Genomic DNA, 27136 nt, shown 5'->3' on the forward strand with positions numbered 1-27136 from the left:
AATTAGCCAGGCATGGTGGTGCACACCTGTGATCCCAGCTACCCAGGAGACTGAGGCAGGAGAACCGTTTGAACCCGGGAGACAAAGGTTGCAGTGAGCTGAGATCATGCCACTGCACTCCAGCCTGGGTGACAGAGCTAGACTCTGTCTCAGAAAAACAAAACAAAACAAAACAACAAAAACAACAACAAAAAAAACCTGCAGAAACAGTAGAAGCAGAAATGACATCAATTTGTAACAGTTTAACTGTATGTATTCACCTTAAAAACAAGTATGTAATACGCATATGTATACGTCATGTAAACATAAAAATAGTCAATCTGTTAAAATGAGACAAGATAAGTTTTCTTAAATTTCCATTACAACACCAAAATTGCACCTACAATAGATAAAAACCATAAGAAAGAATTCAAAAGTCAAACTGTTTTGTATGTCATAGTTTAAATACTATAGTCACATGCATGTGGGTAAGAAGATTTGCCATGTAATTATTCCAAATCAAAGACTCACTCTCCCTCCATTGTGCCTTGCTGTGATATGGCGCCCGTCAGGTCACAGTCATCTTGAAAAACATGACACAGTCACTTACTGTTGGTTGCATGTGTGGAGGTGAAGTGAAGGGACACCTTTGCACTCTTCAGCCGTGTCTGTCCCCAGTACGTTATGGCTTGCAATTCCACAACATAGTCACAGTCTGGCTGGAGTTTCTCCAGGGTCACAGAATTTTGAAACTAGAAATTAAGAGAATATACCCACAATGCATTACAAACTTTCCATGTCTCTCATCTTCATTGCAAAATCTCGTGTGTCATTATGAAGCACACCAACTTCTGATTTCTTTTACCAACTTTTCTATATCTTTGGGATCTGAAAATTCAGTTTTACTACGGATCAAAATAAACTTCAGGTCAGGTGCCGTGGCTCCTGACTACAATCCCAGCACTTTGGGAGCCTGAGGTGGGAGGATCGCTTGAGCCCAGGCGTTTGAGACTACCCAGGCAACATAGCGAGACTGTCTCTACAAAAAAAAAAAAAAAAAATTAACTGGGCATGGTGGTGTGCACCATAGTTCCTCAGGAGGCTGAGGCGAGAAGATTGAGCACAGGAGGTTGTGGCTGCAGTGAGCCGTGATCGCACCACGGTACTCCAGCCTGGGCAACAGAGTGAGACCCTGTCTCAAAAAATATTATAAAATAAAAACTAAAAATAAACTTCATAGAAAGGCCAAATGTATTTTGAAAATACTGTTTCTAAACCAATTATTGGTCTCAGATAACATGGAAATAAATCATTCTGAGCCCTCTCCACTCTGAGACACCACCTCTCGAAGGAAAGGGAGCTGTTTATAATAAAGTAACAGAGGTTTATGTTGCCACATACCTGGAAAAATTATGAATTGGCACTAATTGTAATTCTTTGATCTCTGTTCTAAATTTTCTAGGAGCAAATTTCCACCAAAAGCTATACAAAAGAAAAATTAACTTGACAAAATGCTTCAAGGTGCTTCATTATTTTCTGTCATAATGTATTGGGCAGGGGGCTGGAGGGCGGGGCCTGTCAGCATTTCATCATATCACTTTTTGTTCTAGATTCCTAAGCGACTCTCCAATTTCAGCTCTTTCAGCTCATGAGGTAAGTGTGCACTACCATTGTCATTTGTAGCAAAATCCTTCAATATGAAAAATGGAACTGTCATAAAATTTCATAAAAATAAAGTGAAAATAGTATAATGGCTAAATATCAATGATACAGACTTTTGAGGCATGTTTTATAATTCTGAAGGGCACAGATATTGAAATCTTTAGCCTTGCTATCTTTTCATTTCTAAACATTTATTTATCTATGAAATTCAACTTTGTAAGTGACAGGAAAAGGTCTTTATGTAAATTTTATGATGAGATAAAGGAATGTACACTAAAACGAAACCAAGTAACTATTTTTATGCAGTAAGCATTTCAAATAATACAAGATGTTTGATATCGTAAGAATCTCATTGCAGAAAATGGTTCAATGAAGATTTTATTTCTTGGCATCTGACAAATAAACCACTCCAGATCCTTTTAATCAATGAGAAGAACATATTGTGACATGTGCCCTTCCTAAGCTGTTACTGCTCAGTGATTATAGATGGAAACACCTCACAACAGAAAAGCCATGAATATCCACTCTTCCATTTACAAGGATCTCTCTCTCTCTCTCAAAAAAAAACCCAAAAACCTAAAAGTAAAGCACATTTTGCATAATATCATTTTCTATGGCCAGACAGGTAAGACGGAGATCATTTAAACTGTTCCTTTGATTTCCAGAGTTGTGACTGACATTTAGATAGGAGTAGGTCAACGGTCTAGATGCAACTGCTTCTGCCTAAAATATAAAAGGCACAACAGCTGGCATGACCCTGCATTCTGTGAACTTTCTTGGTAGAAATGAATGGGAGGGAAGCTTTCCTGCATCCATGGCATCTCTCAGTTCAGCAGAGGCCTCTTTTCAGGCCAGTTGCCTTGAGTTGAAATACACTCTGTGGGAAGAACAATCCTTCCTCCAGTTCCCACTCACCCCATCCGTAGTCTTTCTCCGCTTCTTCTTCGTTGGGACAAGAGACTTACTGCTGACCGTCCAGCTCCAAAAGACCTTGTAGTGATGCACAGGGATGTCCGGCTCCTCAGGGAGATCCCAAACTATAGTGATGGTCACACTCCCATCACTGTTGATGGTGGAGTTGGCCAACCGGAGGTTAGCCGGCGCTGGTGGGGCAGATGGATCTGAAATTCCAGTACAAAGACACATCATATGAATCCACAAAACTAACATCTTTGGACATGTAATGACTACATGGTCAACAAGTGAAGCATTGCTTTTTATAGGTAGAAAAGCTGAAAACGGGGGTGAAGGGGCACGGTGGCTCATGTCTGTAATCCCAACACTTTGCAAGGCTGAGGCTGGCATATCTCTTGAGCTCAGGAGTTTGAGGACAGCCTGGGCAACAAAGTGAAACCCTGTCTCTACAAAATATAAAAAATTAGCTGGGCAGGATGGTGCATGCCTGTGGTCCCAGCTGCTCAGGAAGCTGAGGCGGGAGGATTGCTTGAACCCGGGAGGTCAAGGCTGTAGTGAGCCGTGATTAGCACCACTGCATTTCAGCCTGGGCAAGAGAACGAGACACTGTCTCCAAAAAAAAAGTAAAAGAAAAGCAAAGCGGACAACAAGCAATTAAGTAAGATCTCCTTGTTAAGCCTCATATTAAAAGATAGTCTATTAAACAGTAATATAAATTTGTTTGGTCCAAATTTGTAATACAGAAGGATCGTTTTAGGCATTCCATACCAGGGCAACCCAGCCAAATTTTTACTGTGCTGAAATGGATACATTTTGGTAAAATATAGTATAATTCAACCGGGGTGAATTGACATTAAATAGGTAAGCAACAAAGAATCACCTTTTAACACTCTGAAAAGAAAAAGAAATTCAGCTCACACAAGTAATTGTTTTCATCTTCATGCCCTGTACCTAGCGATTCTTGCATCAGCTAAGAGCAATAAAAGGAAATCAGAAAAGAAAAAAAATTAAAACCTGCACCATTTTTTATCCACATTGCACACTGGATGACTTACGGATAGCATTCATTTTTGTGATTGTACCATTTCTGGTTTGTCTTATTAACGAAAAGCTTCTCAGCTGTCAAGAGAAAGATGAGGTGCCGGAATTACCACCTCACAAATGTCCACTGAAACTACATATATGAAGAAGACTAAATATAGCAAAGCTGGAGGGTCCTTACTTCATTTTCTGTTACAAATTGAGCAAGTGGAGATGCTGCTCACCACTAGTGATTTATAGAGGGTTTCATTTCAAGATGCCATCATGGGAAGACGCTGTAAATAATTCTAATTATAGTGCCATCTGTGTTGGAGGCTCAAAAAAGTCATATCTAACTTGATATAAATGAAGAAGACTGGAGAAAAAAAATCCATGTTTTTACTCTCAGTCATTCGTGGTTTTGGAATGATGGAAACATAAGGTATTTTTTGAAATGTATTGCTTTCCTCTATGATATATCATGTCTGGACATTTAGTTAGGTTAGTTCCTTTATTTTCTAAAATAAGAAAGCTTCATAGTATTTTTTAGGTAAGAGGCTAATCGAAAGCATATTATGTGATACTGCTAGTCAAGTCATTCTCTTTTTTTTAAACTAACTTTTATTTTCAGTTCCAGGGTACATGTGCAGGCTTGTTACAGAGGTAAATGTGTGCCATGGTGGTTTGCTGCACAAACCAACCCATCACCTAGGTATTAAGTCCAGCAACCATTTAGGTGTTCTTCCTGATGTTCTACCTCCCCACCTCCCCCAAGCAGGGCCTGGTATCTGTAGCTCCCCTCCATGTGTCCACGTGTTCTCATCCTTCAGCTCCCACTTATAATTGAGAGCATGCAGTCTTTCATCTTCTGTTCCTGCATTAGTTTGCTGAGGATAATGGCTTCTAGCTCCATCCATGTCCCTGCAAAGGACATGATCTTGTTCCTTTTCATGGCTGCATAGTATTCCATGGTGGATATGTTCCACATTTTCTTTATCCAGCCTACTGTTGATGGGCATTTGGGTTGGTTCCATGTCTTTGCTATTGTGAATAGTGCTGCAGTGTACACAAGTGTGCATGCATCTTTATAATAGAATGATTTATATTCCTTTGGGTATATACCCAGTAATGAGATTGCTGGATCAAATGGTATTTCTGAGTCAAGCCATTCTCAATCAACATCAGGAATCTCTGGGATGTCCAAGACTTACACTGGGATATGCTGATTCCCTGAGTGCAGGTGGGACCCAGGATTATGTATATCTTACATGAAACACACAAGTAATATGAGGTAGATGACCTGCAGGTCAAAAGTAGACAAGTACTGCATCAGGTGGCTCCTATGAGGTCTGAACATCACATATGTAAGGAGGAAATGTTTTTTCCTCTTGTTATCCCAATGGGAAGCACCCCAGTAAGGAGATTTGGCAGAGCCATCTGAGGACTTCCCCAGTCATCAATATTCACAACACTGCTGATCACTTCCTTCTCTTAGAAACGCAATGTTCATTTGGTGTTCAGGACATTACTCTACTGGATTTTCGTTGTTGTTGTTGTTTTTGAGACAGTCTCGCTCTGTCACCCAGTCACCCAGGCTGGAGTACAATGGCGTGATCTCGGCTCACTGCAACCTCTGCCCGCCTGCCTGATTTAAGAGATTCTCCCACCTCGGCCTCCCGAGTAGCTGGTATTACAGGCCACCTGCCATCATGCCTGGCTAATTTTTGTATTTTTGTAGAGATGGAGTTTCACTATGTTTGCCAGGCTGGTCTTGAACTCCTGACCTCAGGTGATACACTCGCCTCGGCCTCCGAAGGTGCTGGGATTACAGGCGTGAGTCATCACGCCCGGCCTCTACTGGATTTTCATTCAGTTTCAACAGAAGCTATTTTTCAGCCACATGCTCCATGATCCTTAACATCCCATGATCTCTAGACAGGAGAGTGTTCTGCGTCTGAATTCAGGGGCCTCTCTCATCTACATTCGCTCTCTAGAGATCTCATCAGGTGTCACAGTTTTTAAGAAATCTTTGTGCTGATAACTTTCAAATTGATGTCTTCAACATAGACTATGCCCCTGAATGCAGATGCAATCATTCAAATATCAATACTCAAAAAATTACATTCCAGTAGCTCCACTTGGGGGTCTCAGAGGCATTCAAAACTAATGTGCCCCAAAGCAAAATCATGATCCCTACACATAGCCCACCACCAACACATATCCCACCACACATAGCCTACCACTGACACCCCCATCTCAGTCCATGGGAATTGCTCTTTCCAGTTGCTCTGGCCCCAACCCTTGAAGTCATACATTTATTTTCCACTCACATCCCTTGAGCAAACTGTGTTAGCACTACCTTCAAAGTGTAATAGAAATTTAACTGCCTTTCACCACTTACAATGTCCTGGGCCAAGCCAACATCACCTCTCCCTGATTATTGCCAAGGGCTCACTACTGCCTCCCTAGAGGTTTTTCTGAATACAGCAGTCTGATGATTCTGTACTGCACAGTCCTGAATGCCCTGCAACCCGTGCCTCGGTTACCTCCCAGAGCACCTTTCCTTTTATCACCTTCACCCCTCAGCCCAGCCACACTGGTTCCCATGCTATTTCCTGGAGAGGAAAACTGCGATGCTACTAAGGCTTTTCCTCTCCCTTTGCCTAAACGCTTTCCTTGATGTCTCCACGGCTAGCTCCTTTCCTGCTGCAGGACTACTAAAGGTGACCCTATTTAAAAAAAATAGCTACATACGCTTTGCTCCATTTACCAAAACAAAACAAAACAAAACAAAACACCATGATTATGGCTTGCTTCATTATTCTCCAAGCCCTTATTACTAACTGTTATGGTAAATATTGAGTGTCAACTTGATTGGATTGAAGGATGCAAAGTGTTGCTCCTGGGTGTGCCTGTGAGGGTGCTGCCGTGGGGATTAACATTTGAGTCATTGGACTGGAAAAGGCAGACCCTCCCTCAATCTGGGTGGGCACCATTCTAATCAGCTGCCAGTGCAGCCAGAATAAAAGCAGGGAGAAGAACGTGGAAAATTTAGACTGGTTTAGTCTTCTGGCCTACATCTTCCTCCCGTGCTGGATGCTTCCTGCCCCCGAACATCAGACTCCAAGTTCTTCAGCTCTGGGACTCGGACCTTTGAACACAGACTGAAGACTGCACTGCCAGCTTCCCTACTTTTGAGGTTTCGGGACTTGGACTGGCTTCCTTGCTCCTTAGCTTGCAGATGACCTATCGTGAGACCTCATCTTGTGACTGTGTGAGTCAATACTCCTTAGTATATATAAACTCCCCTTTATATATACATCTATCCTATTAGTTCTGTCCCTCTAGAGAACCCTGACTAATACACAAACTGACTTATTAGGTACCTTATTTGTTGTCTGCTTCTACTCACAATAGTGAAAACTCCCTGAGAGGAGAAATGTTTGTTTGTTTTTCACATCTGTATCTCCAGAGTCCAGAAGAGCACCTAGCCCACAGTATGTACTCAGTAAGCAATTGCTGAATGAATAAATGAATGAAGGACAGGCTTCTCCTAAACGTTAGCTTTGATTTGTAACGTGATATATTTCAGTTTCAGGTTCAAACCCTGTCAATCAGAATTGCTAAATCACAAGATCCTAAAGTGAATTGCAAAATCAAAGGAATGTTCTTCCCAGTTTGAAATAAAATAATTAAAGCAATCCCTCTTCCTCTGGTGTAGGAATCAATCCTTAACCTACAAAAGGGAGTTACCAACCTTCCTGGGAGGGAACCCAGCTTACAATTGAATCATCACTTCAAGGCAAGAGAAGAATTAAAATGTGAGAAGGTAATAACAGCCGTTCGTGTTCTCAGCAATGCACCTGAATGTCTGTATGCTGAAAATAAGTAGTCATATGAATTTTGCAGATATTCTAGGCTCATAAGGAAAAGCTCAAAATAATCTCCTCTTCTAAAGAAACTCTTAACATTTAAGAAGGTCACTGAATTTGATCATCTTCTTTAATTTATGTTATTCATTACATCATTTCCTGCCCTGGAAAATTTTTCTTAGATGTTTTCATAATAATCTAGAATAACATCATCTATTTTATGAAACATTATGAAACAACACAATTTATGAAAACAACATTTGAGAAAATAATGCTTTAAAAGATATGAATTAATAATATTTTCTTTACATTTTCCTCAAAAGGAAGGCCCATTTTGAGTTTACAATACCAAAATGGCATACTTCCATTACCAAGATGAGGTACTCCCATCTCTTTCTCCCCCAAAATAATCACCATAAAATTGTAAAACCAGGTCAGGCATCATGACTCACGCCTGTAATCTCAGCGCTTTGGAAGCTGAGGCAGGAGGATTGTTTGAGGCCAGGAACTCAAGACCAGTCTAGGCAATAGAGAAAGACCCTGTCTCTACAGAAAAAAAAAAAAAAAAAAAAAGAAAACCATAAAATTAACTGGGGCATGATGTTGTATGCCTGTTGTCCTAGCTACTCAGCAGGCTGAGGCAGGAGAATTGCTTTAGTCTGAGAGTTCAAGGCTACAGTGAGGTATAACTGCACCAGTGCATTCCAGCCTGGATGAGAGAGTGAGATTCTGGCTCTTAAAAAAACAAGAACAAAAAGAAAACAAAACCAAAAGAAAATGGCAGAGATCACCTGTTTATTGCCGTGATTCTCCTCTGTAAACAAGCCATTCCTTCATCCACTTATTCACTGTGGGGTTCAGGTGAGACAGGGTCAATCTAGTTTGTCTAATCTGAAGCATTTTACTCAGTCCTAACAAGTTTCTATATTTAAGCCATTCTCTGCCTTGAGAATTGGTTCCCTACACTGTGAAACAAGGTGTATTCATTTGGCTGAACCATACGGAATGTTTTATTTCATTATGCATGATGTTTTAATTGTTTTAGAATTTTGAAATGTAGCTGGAGATTTCCATGTGAAATTTATATATGTGTGTGTGTGTGTGTGTGTGTATATATATATATATACAGATATATATATATATACACACACATACACATATATAGATATACATATGCATAGACAGTGGCTTATGAGAGACAGAGAGTCAGAGAGGGAAACTCTATACTCTATGTTATTATAAAGCCCTCAGGAATTTTGCAACTTATTTCACGTTTTTTTAACTGATGAGGGTTTTAGGGGTCAGAGAGGTAAAGATATATGTCCAAGGTCATTCACATCATTGATGGCAGAACAAGGAGTGTGAGAACAAAAACAAGAGCGGAAAAATGGGGTTGAAGGTCTAACAATACACACCTCTACGTGCCACACTCTACATATATATTCCACCATCATAATGAGGGACAATATCCCTACAGAATGTAAAAATTCAAAGCCTTTTAATGGGAAAAGTGTCTGTTACAATTGTCTAGTGTAGGCATTGATAGGCTTTTTCTGGAAAGGGCCAGATAGTAAAGATTTTAGGTTTTGTGGACCATATGGTCTCCGTTACAATCACTCAACTCTGCCCTCATAGCTCAAAAGCAGTCACAGACAATATGTAAACAAATGAGTGTGGCTATGTTCCAATAAAACTTTATTTGCAAAACTAGGTTACAGGCCAAATATGGACCCTAGGCCACAGACTGCTCTCCCCTGGTTGGGAGAATTTCAAAAAGTGTGATACCATTAGGTTTAGGAAACTCGATATGAGCACTGTTTATCCCTAATTTTACAAACATACAGTTGTATTTTGTCTATTAAATGTTAACATTGTTGTTCTCATTTTAGAGATGGGGAAATTGAGGATCACAGTTTGATTCACTACTTCAAGAGCAGAGTTTGATTTACTGCCTCTTCAAGTGAGAGGATGGGAGTCATACCACAAGACCAGTGCTCTCCTCACCCTTCCTCTGAGTCTCAAATCTGGGCATTTTCCTCCAGCTCACTTCTCTTTCTGTTTGATGCCAACTCCCTCCTTACAATCTTCACAATTATTTGCAGAAACACACTGCAGAGAACAAGCACATTTTCAGAGATAACTGAAGTAGGAAGGCTGTATTAGCTCTTTCTACGCTATACAATTAATGTGATTACCAACATAAAATACGCCAAATATTTAGCATGTATACCCAATTTCAGTCTTGGGAAAAAATAGTTCTTTTATTGATGATCACATGGAACATTTAGATTTCAGAAAGATAAATTTCAGGGTTCGTCACTTAACCCCTTGTGTTTCATGCCACAAACAGGCAAAGTAACAAGCACGAAGGTTTGACACAATGGAAAGACTTTGAGCCTATGTTGGGTAAAGTGACAATAAAATCACTTACCACCCTTGGAGAAATGTAGGCCTATTATTGCACTGACATGAATCTCATGGGAAAAGACCACTTCTGCTTGTCCCAGCAGAAATGCCATCATTTTTTCTGAGGCACGCTCCTCTAGGTTTAAGACAACACTATTTGTTAAATACAGGAACCCATGAGGCTACAAAGACAGCAACGAGTATAGATCATCATAAAGAAACACGCACATGTGCACATGGAGAACAATACCTGTTTCAATGAATGTTGATTTTACTTATTTCATTTCTACCAATAATGTCTATAGATTAAACTTCATACAGAAATGCATCGTAAGAATACCTCATAAGGTATACTTGTGGTGTATATCTGATGTAACTTTGGTCAAGTACAGTTACATTTTAAAAACAATAATATAACTATGTCACAAAGTTTTCAACTAAATAGAAGTTTGGTTCTAATAATATTTAAACTTTTTTTTTTCTTTCCAGACTTGGCAGTTGGGGTAGTGTTCCTTCTCCCTTTAAAAAAAAAAAAAAAAAAAAAAAACTTAGCAAAGCTGCTGAAGCTACACTGCAGGCAAATTTCCAACTATTAAATAGTTTCAAGACATATGTACAGCCAAGCCTTTTGCCCATTGGAAATGGCACATCCCAAGCAGCTGTAGAACAGAGTAAAAAGTCATGGGTCCCCACGGGGCAACAGGGAACTTTATTACCATCAGTGATGTCTGTTGTAGTTTTACTGACACTCTGTAATGCATGCATGGAATAACATCCAGTGTGATACTTATATGCTGTGAAAACAATGCTGTCTGCTTCCTTTTCCTTTGTAATGTATCCTATGCACATGGGGAAATAAGGAGAAAAAGATGGATGGAGGACTTGGAATTTGGAGGGAAATGAATATAACAACCAGAAGATAATATGCTAGGTAAGGATAATTTAAGTTGGATTTTTATGTTTCTTCATAAGATCCCTTACAAGTGTGTTATTTTGTAGTGTCAAATTGATATTGACTAATTTCAAATGAACAAACATATGCTTGCCCGCTTTTGGCAACATATCAAAAAAATGAATTTGGATTTTGCCTTATACAATCCACAAAATCAGAACTCTTCCTTCTTTTACTACCCATATGGACACATAGTGTAGTCACAGTAGCCAGAAACAAACACGTCATTTCCCATATTCAGCAAACTGGTAAATACTATTTTGTAATAGGTACTAGCTACTTAGCAATATATATTTCCAATGCTAAGCATGCAATATTTTGTATTTTTGTATTTTGCAATTTTGTATTTTAAAATAACTATTTTTATTCATTTGATACATATCAGCAATATCAAGGAAAAGTTAAACACCAATTTACTGAAAAAGATTAGCAACTACAACATGGAACCAAAGGTATTTTATATTTGTGACCCTGACTCCAAATTGGCCATTCCCAAAATCTAGGCTCTCTGTTGGTTAGACATTAGCGGTCTTCTCATTCCAAGAAGTGGACAATAACGTAAAGCTTGTCAGATTTTGGGAAATGAGAGAGGTGAAAAGAAAAGAAACTAGAAAAGGATGCCTGTGTCTGATTATTAACTTTGTACCATAGAGGAAGAAGATTAGGAATATTTAGTAATGTGGGAATTCCTTTCATGATTTCACCACATTTTATTCATGAAACTATTAATATATTTATTTTAAACCATAATTCAAAATGTATTAGATCCACTCTAACAGGAATCACGCTGATGTCGAGTTAAACAAGTGGTAAACAACAGATGTTTTCAGGGTCCCACCCTGACTTTCTTGTGCTATGCTGTTTCAGGGCACATCAGCTCAACTTCTGAATGCCCTCCCACACCTCCTCACCTAAGGCTGTGTCTGGGCTCAGAGCAAGCTCTGCCAGCATGCAGACCAGATACGCTAGGAACAGCTGCAGACAAAGACTCACTTGAACACCCGTAACCCCCCTCCAGCGAGGAGTTCTGAGGTGTGTGTGCTTCACGCTAGCTCCCTGAGTGCCCAGTGGAGAGGAAGCTTAGGTTGCCTATGGTAAATAATTCGCCCTTTATTGTATTCTTTCTACACCCTGTCCTACTTCCCTTCTTACCTACCACATTCCTGGATCACTTCCTAAGTAAACTGCTCACACTCAAAGCCTTCACTTGGATCAGGTCTGAAGGTGTCTGATCTTTGATGGGCAATCTCTACTTGTTGAAATTTGTGTTTCAAAGCAGCAAATATCAACTTATGAAGGAATATGAAGACATATCAACATCTTGTGCTCAGAGGTTTCATGTAGTTTGTTCCAAATGGAATGGGATAGAAAAGTTTAGGTAGACCCCCAGGAGTGACCTGTGAAGGTAACTTACTATGTGCAAAGATGCAGTCCCACGTTCTAAATAAAGAGACAAAAAGTAGAAATGAGCACTAGGCATTCATCGATTAAACTGTTATTCATTTTTAATTTCAAAGCCAATTTCCCATCTCAAGGACCAGGAGGAAATACAGTATAGACAATTTAAGTAGGCAAATATAAAAATTATCCCAAATTCTAACAAAAATTAATGATTTTGCCCATCCTATATTTATGCATTTTTTCTGGAAGAGGTAAGAGTTAGCAGTAAAAATATTCAGAAATGGTATTCACCAGGAAAACAAAAAGCATGAAACTAATTTACTAATCTATGAATAACTTAGAGTTTTCTATAAAAATAGATATGTTGAGTTAGGTCTAAGTTACGGGAAAATAAATGACTTAAGAAGAAATTAAACAGTAGCCAATCCATTTTGCCAAACGTGGACTAATTTTGTATTTTAAAATAACTATAAAGAAGATAAGGACAAGAAGTTTGGCTTTTCCATGAAAATCAGCTTTATAGTCCATGAATCCTATGCAGTGAGCCTAAACTAACTGGAACTCATTTTATCTATTTTTGCTGTTTAATTTTACTTTTATTTGCTGAGATATTCATGGTAGATGAAAAATAAATAAATAAAAACCCTTCTTGTTTTCCTTGACCCAGCCTTAAGTTATCAACACTGTCTCTCTACCCAAACCAAATACAATAGATAATTGCTTACTTCTTGTACAGACTACTACCTTGGAAGAGGTGACTGTTTTTAAAAAGTAATTTTAAACCACCGGAAGACTGGCACACTTTCAATTCTGGAGCAAACAGGGATAAATGGGCATTTATTGAATGAAAATGCACCATTTTCTGAAACGCCGCGGTCATTGCAGTTACTATCAAAATGTTGTTCTATCTCTCACTTTGACAAATACACCTGATAGGGTTGGCTGTGTCCCCACCGAAATCTAAACTTGAATTGTATCTCCCAGAATTTCTACATGTTGTGGGAGGGACCCGGGGGAGGTAATAGAATCATGGGGACTGGTCTTTCTCGTGCTATTCTTGTGATAGTGAGTAAGTCTCATGAGATCTGATGGGTTTATTAGAGGTTTCTGTTTTTGCTTCTTCCTTATTTTCTCTTGCTGCTACCATGTAAGAAGAGCCTTTCGCCTCCCACCGTGATTCTGAGGCCTCCCCAGCCATGTGGAACTCTAAGTTCAATTAAGCCTTTTTGTTCCCAGTTTTGGGTATGTCTTTATCAGCAGCATGAAAACAGACTAATACGACACCCAAAATTTACATTTCCATATGTCTCAATTTGAGGTGCATCCCAAATGTTAGTTCTTACAGTCTTACAAACCAAAAATGTAAGCACTGAATTCATAGTGGATTCCATTATATTTTCAGTAAAGATGCATCACAGAATTATGGGAGTTTAACAAATCAGTAAAACGGTAGAAGACAAACCCTCCAGGATATGTACAAAGGGGACTTAAACAGTACATTAACAAGATGCTGCCACATCTTTCCCTACCTTCCTCAAGCTCATCAAAAGTAGAAAAGAGCCTCACTGGAAAAAATGTCTTTAACAACTTTTTTGAAATATATAATTTCCATACCATAAAATTCTCTCATCTTAAGTGCTCAATGACATTCTTGTATTTACTGTGTTGTGTAACCGTCACCATCACTGGGTTCTAAAATGAGTCCATCAACCCAAAAAGATTGATCCTTCATCCCTTACTGAGAAAATTTAAAGGTAGAAACAACATTTTCTGTCTTTACCTTCTCTTTTTATTACTCATGTTTCATTTCCTCATATATTCAACAAGGATTTGTTGAGCAACTACTATGTGTCAGGTACTGTTCTAGGCAGTGGGAATAGTAAGTAAAAAAGAAAACATATCTGCTCTTATGAAACACAGAAACAGACACACACAGTCATCCTGATTGGATGCAAGGAGAAACCACGGACAAGATGAATAAGCAAAATACTAAGGCAGGATAGACAGTCTTAACAGAAAATAAAAACAAAAATACAACATGGATGACATAGATCTGTTTGCTTGTTTGTTTATACATATGAGTAGCATGGCTAAAGACGGTTTTGCTGGAAAAGAGATATTTATATAAAGAGGGTGAGCCAGCCAGCTTTTCAACAATCTGAAGGAAGAGCATTTCCCCGGTCCAGGACCAGGTAAATGCCAATATCCTGAAGCAAGGGAAAAAAATATAGTATTCAGAGAACACATAAGAGCCTAGCGGGTTGAGCAGGAAAACAGGGAGGGTAGCGATGAAGTCTAAGAGGAAGGAGAAAGGGGGGGTCAACTGGCTCTTAAAATCCATTGTAAAGAACATGGCTTCTACTCTGAGTCAGGTGGTGGAAGCTGCTGGGACACGTTCAGCAAAAAACTGACGGGAAGTGACTCAGATATTAGTAGGATCACTCAGGTTGCTGTGTTGAGAGAGGACTAAAAAGGAGGGGATCCAGAAGTAGAAATCGGGAAGCAGGGATGACAGGCCAGGGTCTGAAACCCAGGATCCGGAAGTGGGGATCCGAAAGCAGGAATGAGGGGCCAGGATCCGTACACAGGAATCCAGAAGCCTTAAGGCAGAAGTCTGCCTCGTGGGGATGTGATTAGGAAGCTAATACAATTTCCAGTTAAAGACAGAACTGAGCTGATTATGGGAAACACAGGGAAAGGTGAATCAAGGCAGATCAGAGGATTTGTGGTAGCTTGCAGAAAATGTTTAGAATCGAGAATGACTGCAGGCCTCTTTTGCCACAAACTGCTGCAAGAGCAGCATTGCCGATGACTCAAATGGAGGTTATTGAGAGAAACAGTGCTTAAGGGGAAAGTCCTTAATTTCCTTGGGGATGCTTGTATTTCCAGAAAGAGAGTAATCATTTATCGATCACTGTGACTGCTATGCTTTTGGCCTTTTTTTTTTTTTTTTTTTCCCAAATAGGCTTTTCTAAGGAATAGATTAAGTACCAAGCTGCAGGATACTCCCACTCTACAGGACTGCAGTTCAGATAAATGGGTAATAAAAGAGGCAAAAGACACAGAATTAACTTTATTTCTATCTTTAAATTTTCCCGGTAAGTCATGAAGGATTTTACCGGGTGATGGGCTCATTCTAAAACTAGATGGTGGCGATGGTTGCACAACTCAATACATACTAAAAATTATTTAACTGTACACTTAAACTAAGTGATTTTTATGATATAGAAATCACATTTCAATGAAGTTCTTTAAAACTTTTTTCCCAGTGAATCTCTTCTCAACGTTTGGTGAGAATGAGAAAAGTGTGGAAAGATGTTGTCCCACCTTGTTAGTGATTAAGTCTGCTTTAGAGATGTCATAGAAGGAATGTCTACCACCTTTTGGCTGATATGTTAAACTCCCGTCATTCTGGGACTCATCTTCACTGAAAATATAATGGAATCTTCCACAAATTCTGTACAGATATTTTTGGTTTGTAAAATTGCAAGAACTAAAGTTTGGGATGCTCCTCACAATAAGACATATGGAAGTGTGAATTTTGAGTCTATTTGTAACAGTGACAGAATAACATTCTAATGAAAACTGCAATAGTTGCATTTTCATTCAATAAAAGTCCACTTAAATTTGGGAGATGCAGCTTCCATTCTAGATTATTAAGTTGCTCCGATATACTAGGAAGTGTCAGGACAGCTTGGCCTTCCTACTTTCAGTTAGCAGCACCCTCATGACCCTGGGGCTGTCAAAGGATCTCTCTCCAGATCCTGAGGATCTTGTGATAGCAAGGCTCTGTAACAATCACGGGAGCAAAACCACCTTGCTCATCTCCACTAGGCAGGAGGTGCCACTGCAACTCTTACAGGAAATTAATTCAGCATCTGTCTCTAGAGGCTGAGAACCACTTCTGTCTGATGTCTGATTTTGCAGTCTTATTCACAGAGCACCAGCCCAAATCCTGCAGGCAACTGAACAGATGGTAACACATTTTGACCAGAACATGTCTGGATCACATTTGAACCATGAAACTCAAGGTGAAGCATTCTGAGGCATTTTATTGATCACTACCTCCTTAACCCACAATTAATTATTTATTTCACTTGCCTCTCTAAATTTTCAAATCAGTTGGAGACAGAGTCTTAAGACAAGGTTTGATGTCTTTATTTACAATTTCACTTTAAAGTTTGCTTAGTTCATGAATTTGCCTCCCTGGGGAGGAAAAAAAAAAACTTTTTTTTTTTTTTAAAAAGAGGCTTTTAAATGTAAAGGGTTACATTATTCATTATGTCACAATAAATAAATTTATTTAAAGTAAAATAAATTTAAATTAGCTTCTGTGTAAGAAGATAACTTGTGATTAGTAAGAGAACAATGTAACTAATCTGTATTTATGAAACCAGATCCTTATAATTAGTGAAGCAGATGTCTAATTAATTTGGAAGGTACACAGCCATATGGACACAACTAGAAAAATAAACCTGAAGATATTATTAATAGCTGGTCAAATTATGTCCTTCAACCATCACAGATCAACCACAAATGTAGCACATTGTTCATCTGATTCCACAGAGGTTTTAAAATATCGATGCAGTCAGAACTGAACAAAATTATAGCAATGATTAAATGACTCAGGAGGGGTTTAAATTCTAGATGTTATGAAGCAAAGGTAGGAGTCAAATTCACTTTCAATTTAACAATCATTTCAAGAAAGGCTATTTTGTCTAGAATAGCTAAAATTCAGTGTTTCTCTTTGAAAATCAATTGAATGGTGCTTGATACAGAATATCTTAAAGCAAAAACTCAACAGATGTTGATCATGAAAACTCCTTGCCACTTCAAAGTTTAAAAAAACTCCCTTATGTTATCTTCTATGATATACTGCAGGTAAAATTCCAATTTTGTCCTTAACCATAAATGTACATGGTACCTTCAAACACATCTGGTCCCGTTCTCCAAAACAGCAAAGCCACCTGTTGACTAACTATAAATATGAACATAGAGACAGTGAATCTGCATTCCATGTGTGCCTGGGAGCAAGGATAGTATTCTGTGTCTGGGAAGAAAAGGAAGGCTGACCTTTGGAAGAACGGAAGTGTTTGCTGGGGGCAGTGAAACCTCGAGTTCCATGCACATTCACAGCAGCCACTCGAAACTGGTACCATCGGCTGGGTCTTATGTCAGTCAGTTGAACTCGCTCATCTGTGGTCTGAGGGGACATGTCACAGAGCACAGGAAACATGTCATTTTTTATTCTAATATGTTGGTTGGATCTGTTTAAAAAAATACACTAACCCATCAGCCAATGCAACTCAGTCTGTCTTCCTCCTGATAAGAGGGGCTTCTCACAAGGAACCACTGATATTTCACCCCAAAGAATTAAACATCTCTTGAAGTCAAAACATTATGACAAGAGCTTGGGCTATTTTAAAATCTGGTGACTAATTACAGCATTTGAGATATTCAATCAACAGAGAATATTATGTGTAGTAATTGTTACATTACAGCAAGAAGATGAAGTCATCTTCAGATTATAGAAAGAAAATGTCTTTTTAACTCACATGCCAAATGTAACAGTAAAATAGGTATAACAACCCACATGCAACCCACTAGCAATTTCTGGAAGTAAATTATAACCCAAGCCATTGTTTAAAAATCTCTTGAGTAAATCACATAACATCTATGAAGAACCAGTCCTGATCTAAAAGGGTGAGATGTGTTAGCATACATTTGTTCAATAAAATGCCCAAAAGGAAAAAAACAGACACTGGGGAAGATCAGAAGGTTTTGCTGTCTCTAGTGCTACAATTTTAAGATATCAAATACCTTTAACAGTCTTCATACTATATATCTGCTTTCAACAATGCTCCGTGTTTTGTTTCTACTGGTAGATCGGAAAACCTTTGCCCTGAATTCCAAAAAATAACCATCTACAGTCTATGCCCTCATCTATATCAGGTGCCAAACTCAACTTGGATCTGTGGATGAAACTAAGGAAACAGGATTGGATTTGAACACTCCCAAACTTCAGTTTATAATAACTGAGGTTATAATAACCTCAGCTTAAAATAACTTAATGTGAAAATGACTGTCATGTTTACATCAATATCTAAAAGAAGCTGAACATTTCTGAGAGCAAAGGAAGAATATGAACTCTTACATGTGGCTTTCTACCTGATGTGGCAGACTTTGAGAAACACTTTCACCTTCGTCATTTAGAGTTTCAGCTGTGCATTTACAAAGCTTCAAGTCAGCGTGGTATCCACAGCGTTTAGCAGAGAAGGAAGTATTACATGTAGCATTAACAGGCAAAAATAATACCAACAACAATAATAAAATAGCTTTTCACTTTCCAAAAATCTTTTGGAGATAAAAGAGATGATCTTATTGTCAGTTACTTTCATAAATCTTTAAGTAATTTGGAAAAATTACAAATGAATCTGTACCACGATTTATGAAAGCATGCCGTGTAAATCAAATGGAATTTCAGGCTGTATTCTAAGTAGCTTTATGTTTTACTGAAGCAAATTTTTTATATAAAATATAGGTATAGAATAGAATTACTAAATTTATTTGACCATTTTTTTTTCTAATTTAATGTTGTTTTTACATCAAACTTCTTATTTATTTTGGGGTCTTTACATTGTTTTATTTTAGTGCTTAACCCCTTTGAGACACTGCTATTTAGAAGATATTCTTCTTCCAAACACCTGAATATTGACATTTATTTTACATTTACTGAAAAAAAAATAGGAATCTAGTCCTTGGAAAAAATGACCTAATCAACATAAGGTGAGATTTTTTTCCTATAGACATAGATGTGGAGAAGGCATTTTAGTTGTCTAAAGGCATGAAACAGTTTCACATTCACATTCAGAATCTGTTACTTTTTATATCTATGTAGGGTCTTTTTTTGTGTTGGGGGGGTGGTTGCAGCTGGTAGTGGATTTAACAGCTCTTAAAAAGAAAGACAATATTTTGCGTTTCTCATCAACAAGACAGAAGAGGAGGAAGCACTCTCTGGGAGAGTTGCCATGCAGGTGGTGTATCCGTTTTTAAGTTGACTAAGACAAAGAAGAAAGCACTTAGTGAAGATTTATGGGCTGCTGGCTATGTCCCACTAAGTAATTTTGTGATACAAATCTTATCCCATGCTCCTAAAGTCTGTGGGTGGAATAAAGGTGTAAATGCAGGAGAAACAGAAGAGAAGGCATTTAGATTGTTAAATGTCAAATTAGTCCTCATAATGTTGCATTTCCCCTACTCTAGCTGGCTTTGAGTTTAGCCGAGGAAAATGTAGTTCTTGGAGAAAATCCATATGCATAATCAGGTTATAAAATGAACACCCTTCCACGTGTATTTGAACAAATTAAGCCAATGGTCCAGTTTCTGAGCACATTCGTTTGTATCTATGAACCTCATCCTCTCTTTAGAAGACCGCTATGATGTTCATTTCATATCTGAGTAAGTAATTTCTGTAGTCAAGCTATTTTGAGGCATAGCAAGTTAATTGTATGTGCATAGGTATGTAGCAGACACCACCGCCAGGATGAAAATCAAAGTCTATATGAGGTTCTTACCTGGGCCACTGTCTGCCAATGAGTGGCATCATCTTCGCTAGGATGGATTCCATAATTCCATCTTCTTTGTACCACGTAGATCACAGGCTCAATAGAAATATTGAATTTCGAGGACCACTTAACCTCCAGCTGTCCAGACGGCAGTTCTGTAAATCGTAACTCTTTTCTGGGCTTCAGGGGGACACCTGAAATAGGACCGTATCAATTAAAACAATCTGCGTGTGACTCAAATTGAAGTAAAAGTTGAGGAAGAACAAATATGGAAGAGATGAATCTGATCTGATGACAGCTGAGATTTCCTTTCACAAAAGTGGCCTCTCCATACAGGGTTTCACATCTGAAGTCTTCTGACACTCAGTTCAACTATTTGCTCCTTTTTCTTTTAACTTGCCTTATTTTTTTTTGTTTTGTTTTTTCTTTTTATAAGACAGTCTAAATTGATTCCTGATTCTGAACAAGTGGCTTATTCCCTAGTAATCTCTAGAGCAATCATTTCATGTGCATTCTTGTGAATAAATCATGTTACAAGGTTGTTTCACTTGAGGTTAACATGGAATTCACACTAGGAGATCACTATAAAGAGTTTCAAGTCATTTTCCCATTTTTTATCATGCTCTGTGTCTATTGATATATTCTAAGGTCATTATAACACGGTTTCCAGATTTGATCTTCCTTCTTTCTTAGGGAGTTTTCCATTTAAGGAAAACACTGCAAAGCAAAATCTCTTCATGTGAAATCTCCTAAGAGTGATTTCCAAAATTCAAGTCTTTTGGATTCCCCAATCGATTGCTCAAGCACTCCCCTATAGTCTCAATGGCTTAACATTGGAAAATAATGAATCTATGTTGGTTTTGGCATGAGTGAGTGCGCTGCTTCAAAAGTTTCCCACAGGTGTTTCATTTTACAGTAGTTAATCATTCCGATTTGTTTCTCGCCTTCTGTACATGCAAGTTGTCTGGCAACTGATACACTGAAGAACCACAGTTCAAAATAGCAGGCATTTCAGAAAGGGAATTTGTAAAGAAATTTGTAATACTAACAGAATATGCAAAACTAACTGAATGAAACAGAATCTATGGCTCCATGATGGTGAATGCCATCAACACCAAGAACACCAATTACCATTAATATCATTTTCTGTCCACAATTTGCTGAAAGCATTGAAAACTCATTTCAAAAGCTAGTTAAGAATACTCTATTTCTTCTTCCATTTTGTAAGTTTAAACACAGAAGAAACTGGAAAATGTGCAAACACCAAATGCAAATAAGGTTTGATGCATGTTGACATGCTTGAATTTCAACTCCTATTTCATTTTGATCTTAATTCATGGTAAGTCTTGTTTAAGAAAATTTTAAAGTCATCAAAGATTTGGATGGATGGAATTGAATAATTTTTTAAAGCATATTTATATATGGTCAAAAGTCATTAATCTAAAAAAACTACTTTCTGGAGAAAATGTTACCGTACCTATTGCAGTCTCCTTTATTACTGGTGGGTCATGGCTGAGGAGTGACCGCTAGTTTACAATAAATTTGTCTCACCTGATCCTTACTGTGAGTTTGTGAAGTGGGTAAAGGGTTAATTATCTACATGTTGAATAGGAGATAATTGTGTCTAAGGAAGACTAAATTAGTTGCCTGGGGCTACAATCTGATCTGAGGTTTCTCTCTGAATTATCTGCTTCCTTCTACATTTCATATTAGAAAAGAGGTGGTTTTGATAGATACGCAAATCCCTTGGACATTCTTTTTTTTTTTTTTTTTTTTTTTTGGAGGCGGAGTCTCGCTCTGTCGCCCGGACTGGAGTGCAGTGGCCAGATCTCAGCTCACTGCAAGCTCCACCTCCCGGGTTGACGCCATTCTCCTGCCTCAGCCTCCCGAGTAGCTGGGACTACAGGCGCCCGCCACCTCGCCCGGCTAGTTTTTTTGTATTTTTAGTAGAGACGGGGTTTCACCGTGTTAGCCAGGATGGTCTCGATTTCCTGACCTCGTGATCCGCCCGTCTCGGCCTCCCAAAGTGCTGGGATTACAGGCTTGAGCCACCGTGCCCGGCCCCTGGACATTCTTATTCTAAGATGCTCAGCTTTCCTGGTGGATCTGGAACTTCACCAAGTCAGTCTTTGACTCCTGTTCTGCCATGACATGCATTTATTTCAAGCCTGTATCGTAAACTTTTCATCTCAGTGCATAACCATAGCAATGGGGGTTCCTTGACTTGGATGATTAGCATATTGCTGCTAAGCAAATGTTTTTCCAGTCTATCTCTAATCCCTGGCTAAGCTGCAGACCATCTTTTCCACCTGCCTGCTGAATTTCTCTGTCCTAGATATGTCCCTTCTCCTGCGATATCTATCTTTATGACAACTTTATTCTTTAGGATGTCTAAGGGATCTTAGAACCTTTTTGATTTGTTCTTGCAGCTAACAACATTTAGTTGTCTTACTGCTTAGCACATTTTCAAGAATTATCAAATCATTCTGTCTCCATGATGGCCACCTGACTTTACTCCCTTCCTTGTTCCGACCTTTCAACCTATATTTCCCTGAATCTCAATCTCTTTTTCTAATGTCCCCTTATTGGTACTTTGTGGTTATTTTTCTAAAGTAGAAGGGAGGTTCTCTCCTTCAGCTTCCCAAACTCTTTAATTGCATCCCATTTTCTATAGAATGAAGGGAAACTTATTGGCATTCCCTTCAAGGCATCCTTCTTCATAATTGGCTACCATTTATTTGTCAGTCTATCTCCTGGTACATCTTTAGTTTTTGTCACAGATAATATCTTTAAGCCCAGCTTTCCTACAAACACACTGCCAGGTACTTAATAATACCATGGCTTGTTTATTTTATTATTATTATTTTTCACTCTGAAATGTCTTGCCTTCTGCTTTCTAACTGTAGACCCTTGAATACTTCCAGGCTCGGACCAAATGCCATCCCTCTGTGACACTTCCCCCAAACCTCCCAATTGGAAATAAAGGTTTTATTATTTTGCCCCCCTTCAATGTTGAGCCTGTAACTGTCAAGACATGCATTTAACTGCCTCTTGCTGCAGCAACTCATTTAATGATGCCTGTCTTCGCATTGAGCCACAGCCCCCAGAGGTCAAAAACCATGTCTCCTTCATTCCCGCACCTCACAATGTCCCAGAAGAGAACATTCTGCAATAGCAAATGTTCAATGAACAGTCAGTGTTTGCTGAATGAATAGCCAAACCCACTTCTTATTCTTCACTCAAGAATATATCTGTGGAAATAAGAGACTAGTGCAACATTTATGCAAACCACAGCAACAATGGTAATCCCTACTCTGCTTGAAAGTCGCGGCCGGGCGCGGTGGCTCAAGCCTGTAATCCCAGCACTTTGGGAGGCCGAGACGGGCGGATCACGAGGTCAGGAGATCGAGACCATCCTGGCTAACACGGTGAAACCCCGTCTCTACTAAAAAAAAATACAAAAAATTAGCCGGGCGAGATGGCGGGCGCCTGTAGTCCCAGCTACTCGGGAGGCTGAGGCGAGAGAATGGCGTAAACCCGGGAGGCGGAGCTTGCAGTGAGCTGAGATCCGGCCACTGCACTCCAGCCTGGGCGACAGAGCGAGACTCCGTCTCAACAAAAAAAAAAAAAAAAAAAAAAAAAAAAGTCACCTAGGGAAGGGTGAAGATTTATCATAGATATTCTGTACTGCCATCTTTATCATACATTGTTTCAAGCGACTCACATCTCTTTTCCAGCATGGTTTTATTACTCACATGAACATTCACTCTGTTTTTTAAAAAGGTAAATACCAGAAAGTAAAGCAATGCCAAAATGTTTACAAGACAGAACGTTTTTATTACATTGACCATAGGACTTTCCCATTAAAAAGAAAAAAAAAAAAAAAGACCAGTTCCTGATGGAATAGAAATTCCAAAGTTAATTGATTTTAATAGAAGCAGCTCTGTATGTTTTGTGTCAAGAAAAAAGTCACAAAAATTTGTTCAGAGTGATGAAAAAACAATCTCAACAAGGTGATCATTTAGTATCATTCTTGCATTGAAGGTTGGCCTGCATATGCCAGACAAATAGTTCTACCAAAGGGGATAAGGCAAGAGAGAGCAGTCGCAGAGGACATTTCATGATTTACTTGATTCCTTGGTGCATAGTAAAAAAAATGATGACCAATTCTTCAAACTCATAGAGCGCATTCTCCGAGACTCCTAAATCTAACCTTTCTCTTTGGCTTTCCAATGTATAATCTTCTGGAGTAACTACAGCTACAGTAAATAGCCTCCTGAACTCACCAGAAGCCAATCCAAGCAACCCAGTCCCCTCTTGTAAGGTTTTAATCTTGAGTAGCATTCAAGGACCAACAGCCTTAATCAAATGTAATGAGCATCAGGGCGATGTCAGTTCAAATTTCTTCATTTAAAAATCTCTTTAATTATGATGAAGCATGACCCTGCAATTTGCATGTTAAGAAACGGTCCATCTGCTTTCCATTAAAGTCAGTTGGCTCCTTTGATTGGAAGTAACTCCAGCACTCTACTGTAATTGTGTGCAGATGGGGCTCAGCCCCGCTCAGGACCTCCAGCCCTCACTGCCGGTGCGCACAGTCCTCACTGGCTGAACCAGCATCCCAACTGCATAACCAGATGTGTAGACTGGATCTCTTCTCAATGTGTTTTCTATTATGTAAATGATTAGCATTTTTCTCTTTAAAATTATTTCTGAACAAATTAGTCATCTGAAATCTAAATGATTCTGTTGAAAAATTAGCAAACATTATCATATGGCACCCTGCAATATGTGACATACACTTTTTTTCTTTAAAATGCAAGAAATATTCTGCTGAAATCAAAAGAAAACCCAATGCTTTTTAAAAATGTTGAAAATATATGGATAGAAAAATCAATTAGGATAAGCAATCTACAATTGCATACTCATTGTGAGATTTTATTACTATTAATTTTTATCATGTATCTAAATGACATAAAAATGTAGCAAGATGTATTGTTCTAGTGATTTCATCACTACCTGATATCTCTCACAAAGGTAATTAGAACTCTAGAATTTGTATTTACATCACATTAAGGCATTGGGCTACTGGATACAAAATGTTGAAAATTATGGATAGAAAAATCAATTAGGATAAGCAATCTACAATTGCATACTCATTGTGAGATTTTATTACTATTAATTTTTATCATGTATCTAAATGACATAAAAATGTAGCAAGATGTATTGTTCTAGTGATTTCATCACTACCTGATATCTCTCACAAAGGTAATTAGAACTCTAGAATTTGTATTTACATCACATTAAGGCATTGGGCTACTGGATACAAAATGTTGAAAATTTATTTGTGAGAAGTTGTATAAATCTATTTCCAGAGGTCTGAAGTTTAAATATTTTATATATTAATTATTTGTGGAAATATTAAATCAACTCTATGATCGGGTCTTTTTGAAAAGAAACAGATTGACGTACAATTGATTCTTGGTTTATCCATGGCAAAGGGAAACTATAGGTCACAAATTAGTCTGAATCTTTAGGGTTGTAAAATTTTTTAACTTTTCTTTCTCCCTGCCCAAACCATTTTTGCTACAGTTGGAAGCCAAGAGAGGCAGTGGGATTTGGCAACAAAACAGTAAAATATATCACTCTTTGGAGGAAAGATTGTCTCACCAAGCCATAAAATAGACATACTATAGAAAGGAAAAAGGAAGTGCCCTCAAATGCACTCATTTGTGTTCTGTAGAAGATAAGCCTTTTAAAGATTCTACAACTCTATGAAGAATTGCATTTCATAGAACTAGCACCAGCAGGCATCTCCAATCATGTTCATATTTCCAAGCCTTCTATTTTGATGCTAATAATTTTATTTAAAAAGTAAAAGAAAGGATCTCTGCTGTTTGTTTTAAACTATAGTCTATGAAGGTTAACTTACTTCCAGGCATCAGTTAAGTGCAGTTCTTACAGCATAGCCCAAATTCAGTGCTCAAATATAATATGGAATTTTGTTGATCATATTTTCAGGACACCCATCGCTTTTAAAAACTCAAGTGACCAGTATAAAAAGCTCTTGAAGTTATAAAATCAGTACTTTCTATCTTCCCTTCCACAAACACAACAGACCAAACAGAAAGTATGCATGGGTTTTTATAATTTTAAAATACTTTTAAAAATTAATTCAGTAACTAATAAAATGAAACATATACAGAGGTTGGTAAATGTCCATTTACTTAAAGGTTAGAAAAACAATTTGCCCACTTAAAGAGTATTGTGAGCATGACAATCTCAGTAATAAACACTGGACCATGTGGGGGGTCAGTGTCACATGGATCCTTGTACCCCAATGCCCATTATGGATGACAGAAAACAGTAGGCACTCCATGAATGTGTATTTAACTGAAATGTGTCAATACTTCTCCAACCAAGTGACAGCAGCCCCTTGTAAAGGTAAACTGGGGAAAATGCTAAGAAAATGTTATTTTGGATTTCCAAACAGCACTATGCAACAACACTTTAATACATAAATAATGAATGAATGAGGAACTTCAGGTTTTCAATATTTATCCCATAGAATTTGGTTCTCTATACAGCACACACTGTATCTAGTTTTATATACTTCAACCCTACAATGTAAAACAATCCCATGTTATTAATTAGCCTAAAATGATTCATAAAGTAGTGATTTTGTTAGATTAAAAATATTCTATATTGACAAATCTTTTACTTGGCCTATTAGATAGACAGGTAGGTAGATAATAGATTTAGATACATTTTGGGACAGGGTCTCACTCTGTTGCCCAGACTGGAGTGCAGTGACATGATCATGGCTCATTGTAACCTTGAATTCCTGTGCTCAAATGATCCTCCCACCTCAGCCTCCCAAGCAGCTATGACTACAGGCACATGCCACCATGCCTAGCTAATTTTATTATGTTTGTAGAGATGGGGATATCTTGCCATCTTGCCCAGGCTACTCTTGAACTCCTGCTTCAGCCTCCCAAAGTGTTGGGACTGAAGGGGTGAGCCACTGTGCCAGGCCTTAGTTAGCCTATTATATAATAACACAACGATGCCCAGTGAGTGTTTCCATTAGGGCTCCATACATTCAAAATAAAAATGGCAGGAGAGCTAGCCCAGGTGGGAGCAGATGTTAGGTCTATTTCTGCTGCCTACTACCAAATCACTTAGGCATAGGCTGCAACCTCAGTTTCAGCAGCTGTGAACGGAGCGCAAGGACTAGTTAATCTCAACCCACCATGACTCCCACTCTTATTAAGGAAAACAATTACACAGACCTAGCAGAGACAGAGAGAGGGAGGCAATCTTATTTCACATTAGTTTGTTGGGGGCAATAAGAAGGCATCTTG

The 27136-nt window shown here is 38.5% G+C and overlaps 1 protein-coding gene across 2 annotated transcripts in view; it reads right to left on the minus strand.

Moving 5' to 3' along the window:
• ANOS1 (anosmin 1) overlaps positions 1–27136 on the minus strand; it is a 211239-nt gene that overhangs the window by 40137 nt on the left and 143966 nt on the right. For both annotated transcript variants that reach the window (XM_033201283.1, XM_033201282.1), the window contains exons 5-8: positions 19782–19966; positions 17281–17410; positions 2557–2762; positions 590–731 (exon numbers count right to left, since the gene is read on the minus strand). In XM_033201283.1, the coding sequence (XP_033057174.1) occupies positions 590–731; positions 2557–2762; positions 17281–17410; positions 19782–19966 (663 nt within the window). The remainder of the gene's footprint in view (positions 1–589; positions 732–2556; positions 2763–17280; positions 17411–19781; positions 19967–27136) is intronic.

This window comes from Trachypithecus francoisi, unplaced genomic scaffold (genome assembly GCF_009764315.1).
Source record: "Trachypithecus francoisi isolate TF-2019V2 unplaced genomic scaffold, Tfra_2.0 Lachesis_group6, whole genome shotgun sequence".
NCBI lineage: Eukaryota > Metazoa > Chordata > Mammalia > Primates > Cercopithecidae > Trachypithecus > Trachypithecus francoisi.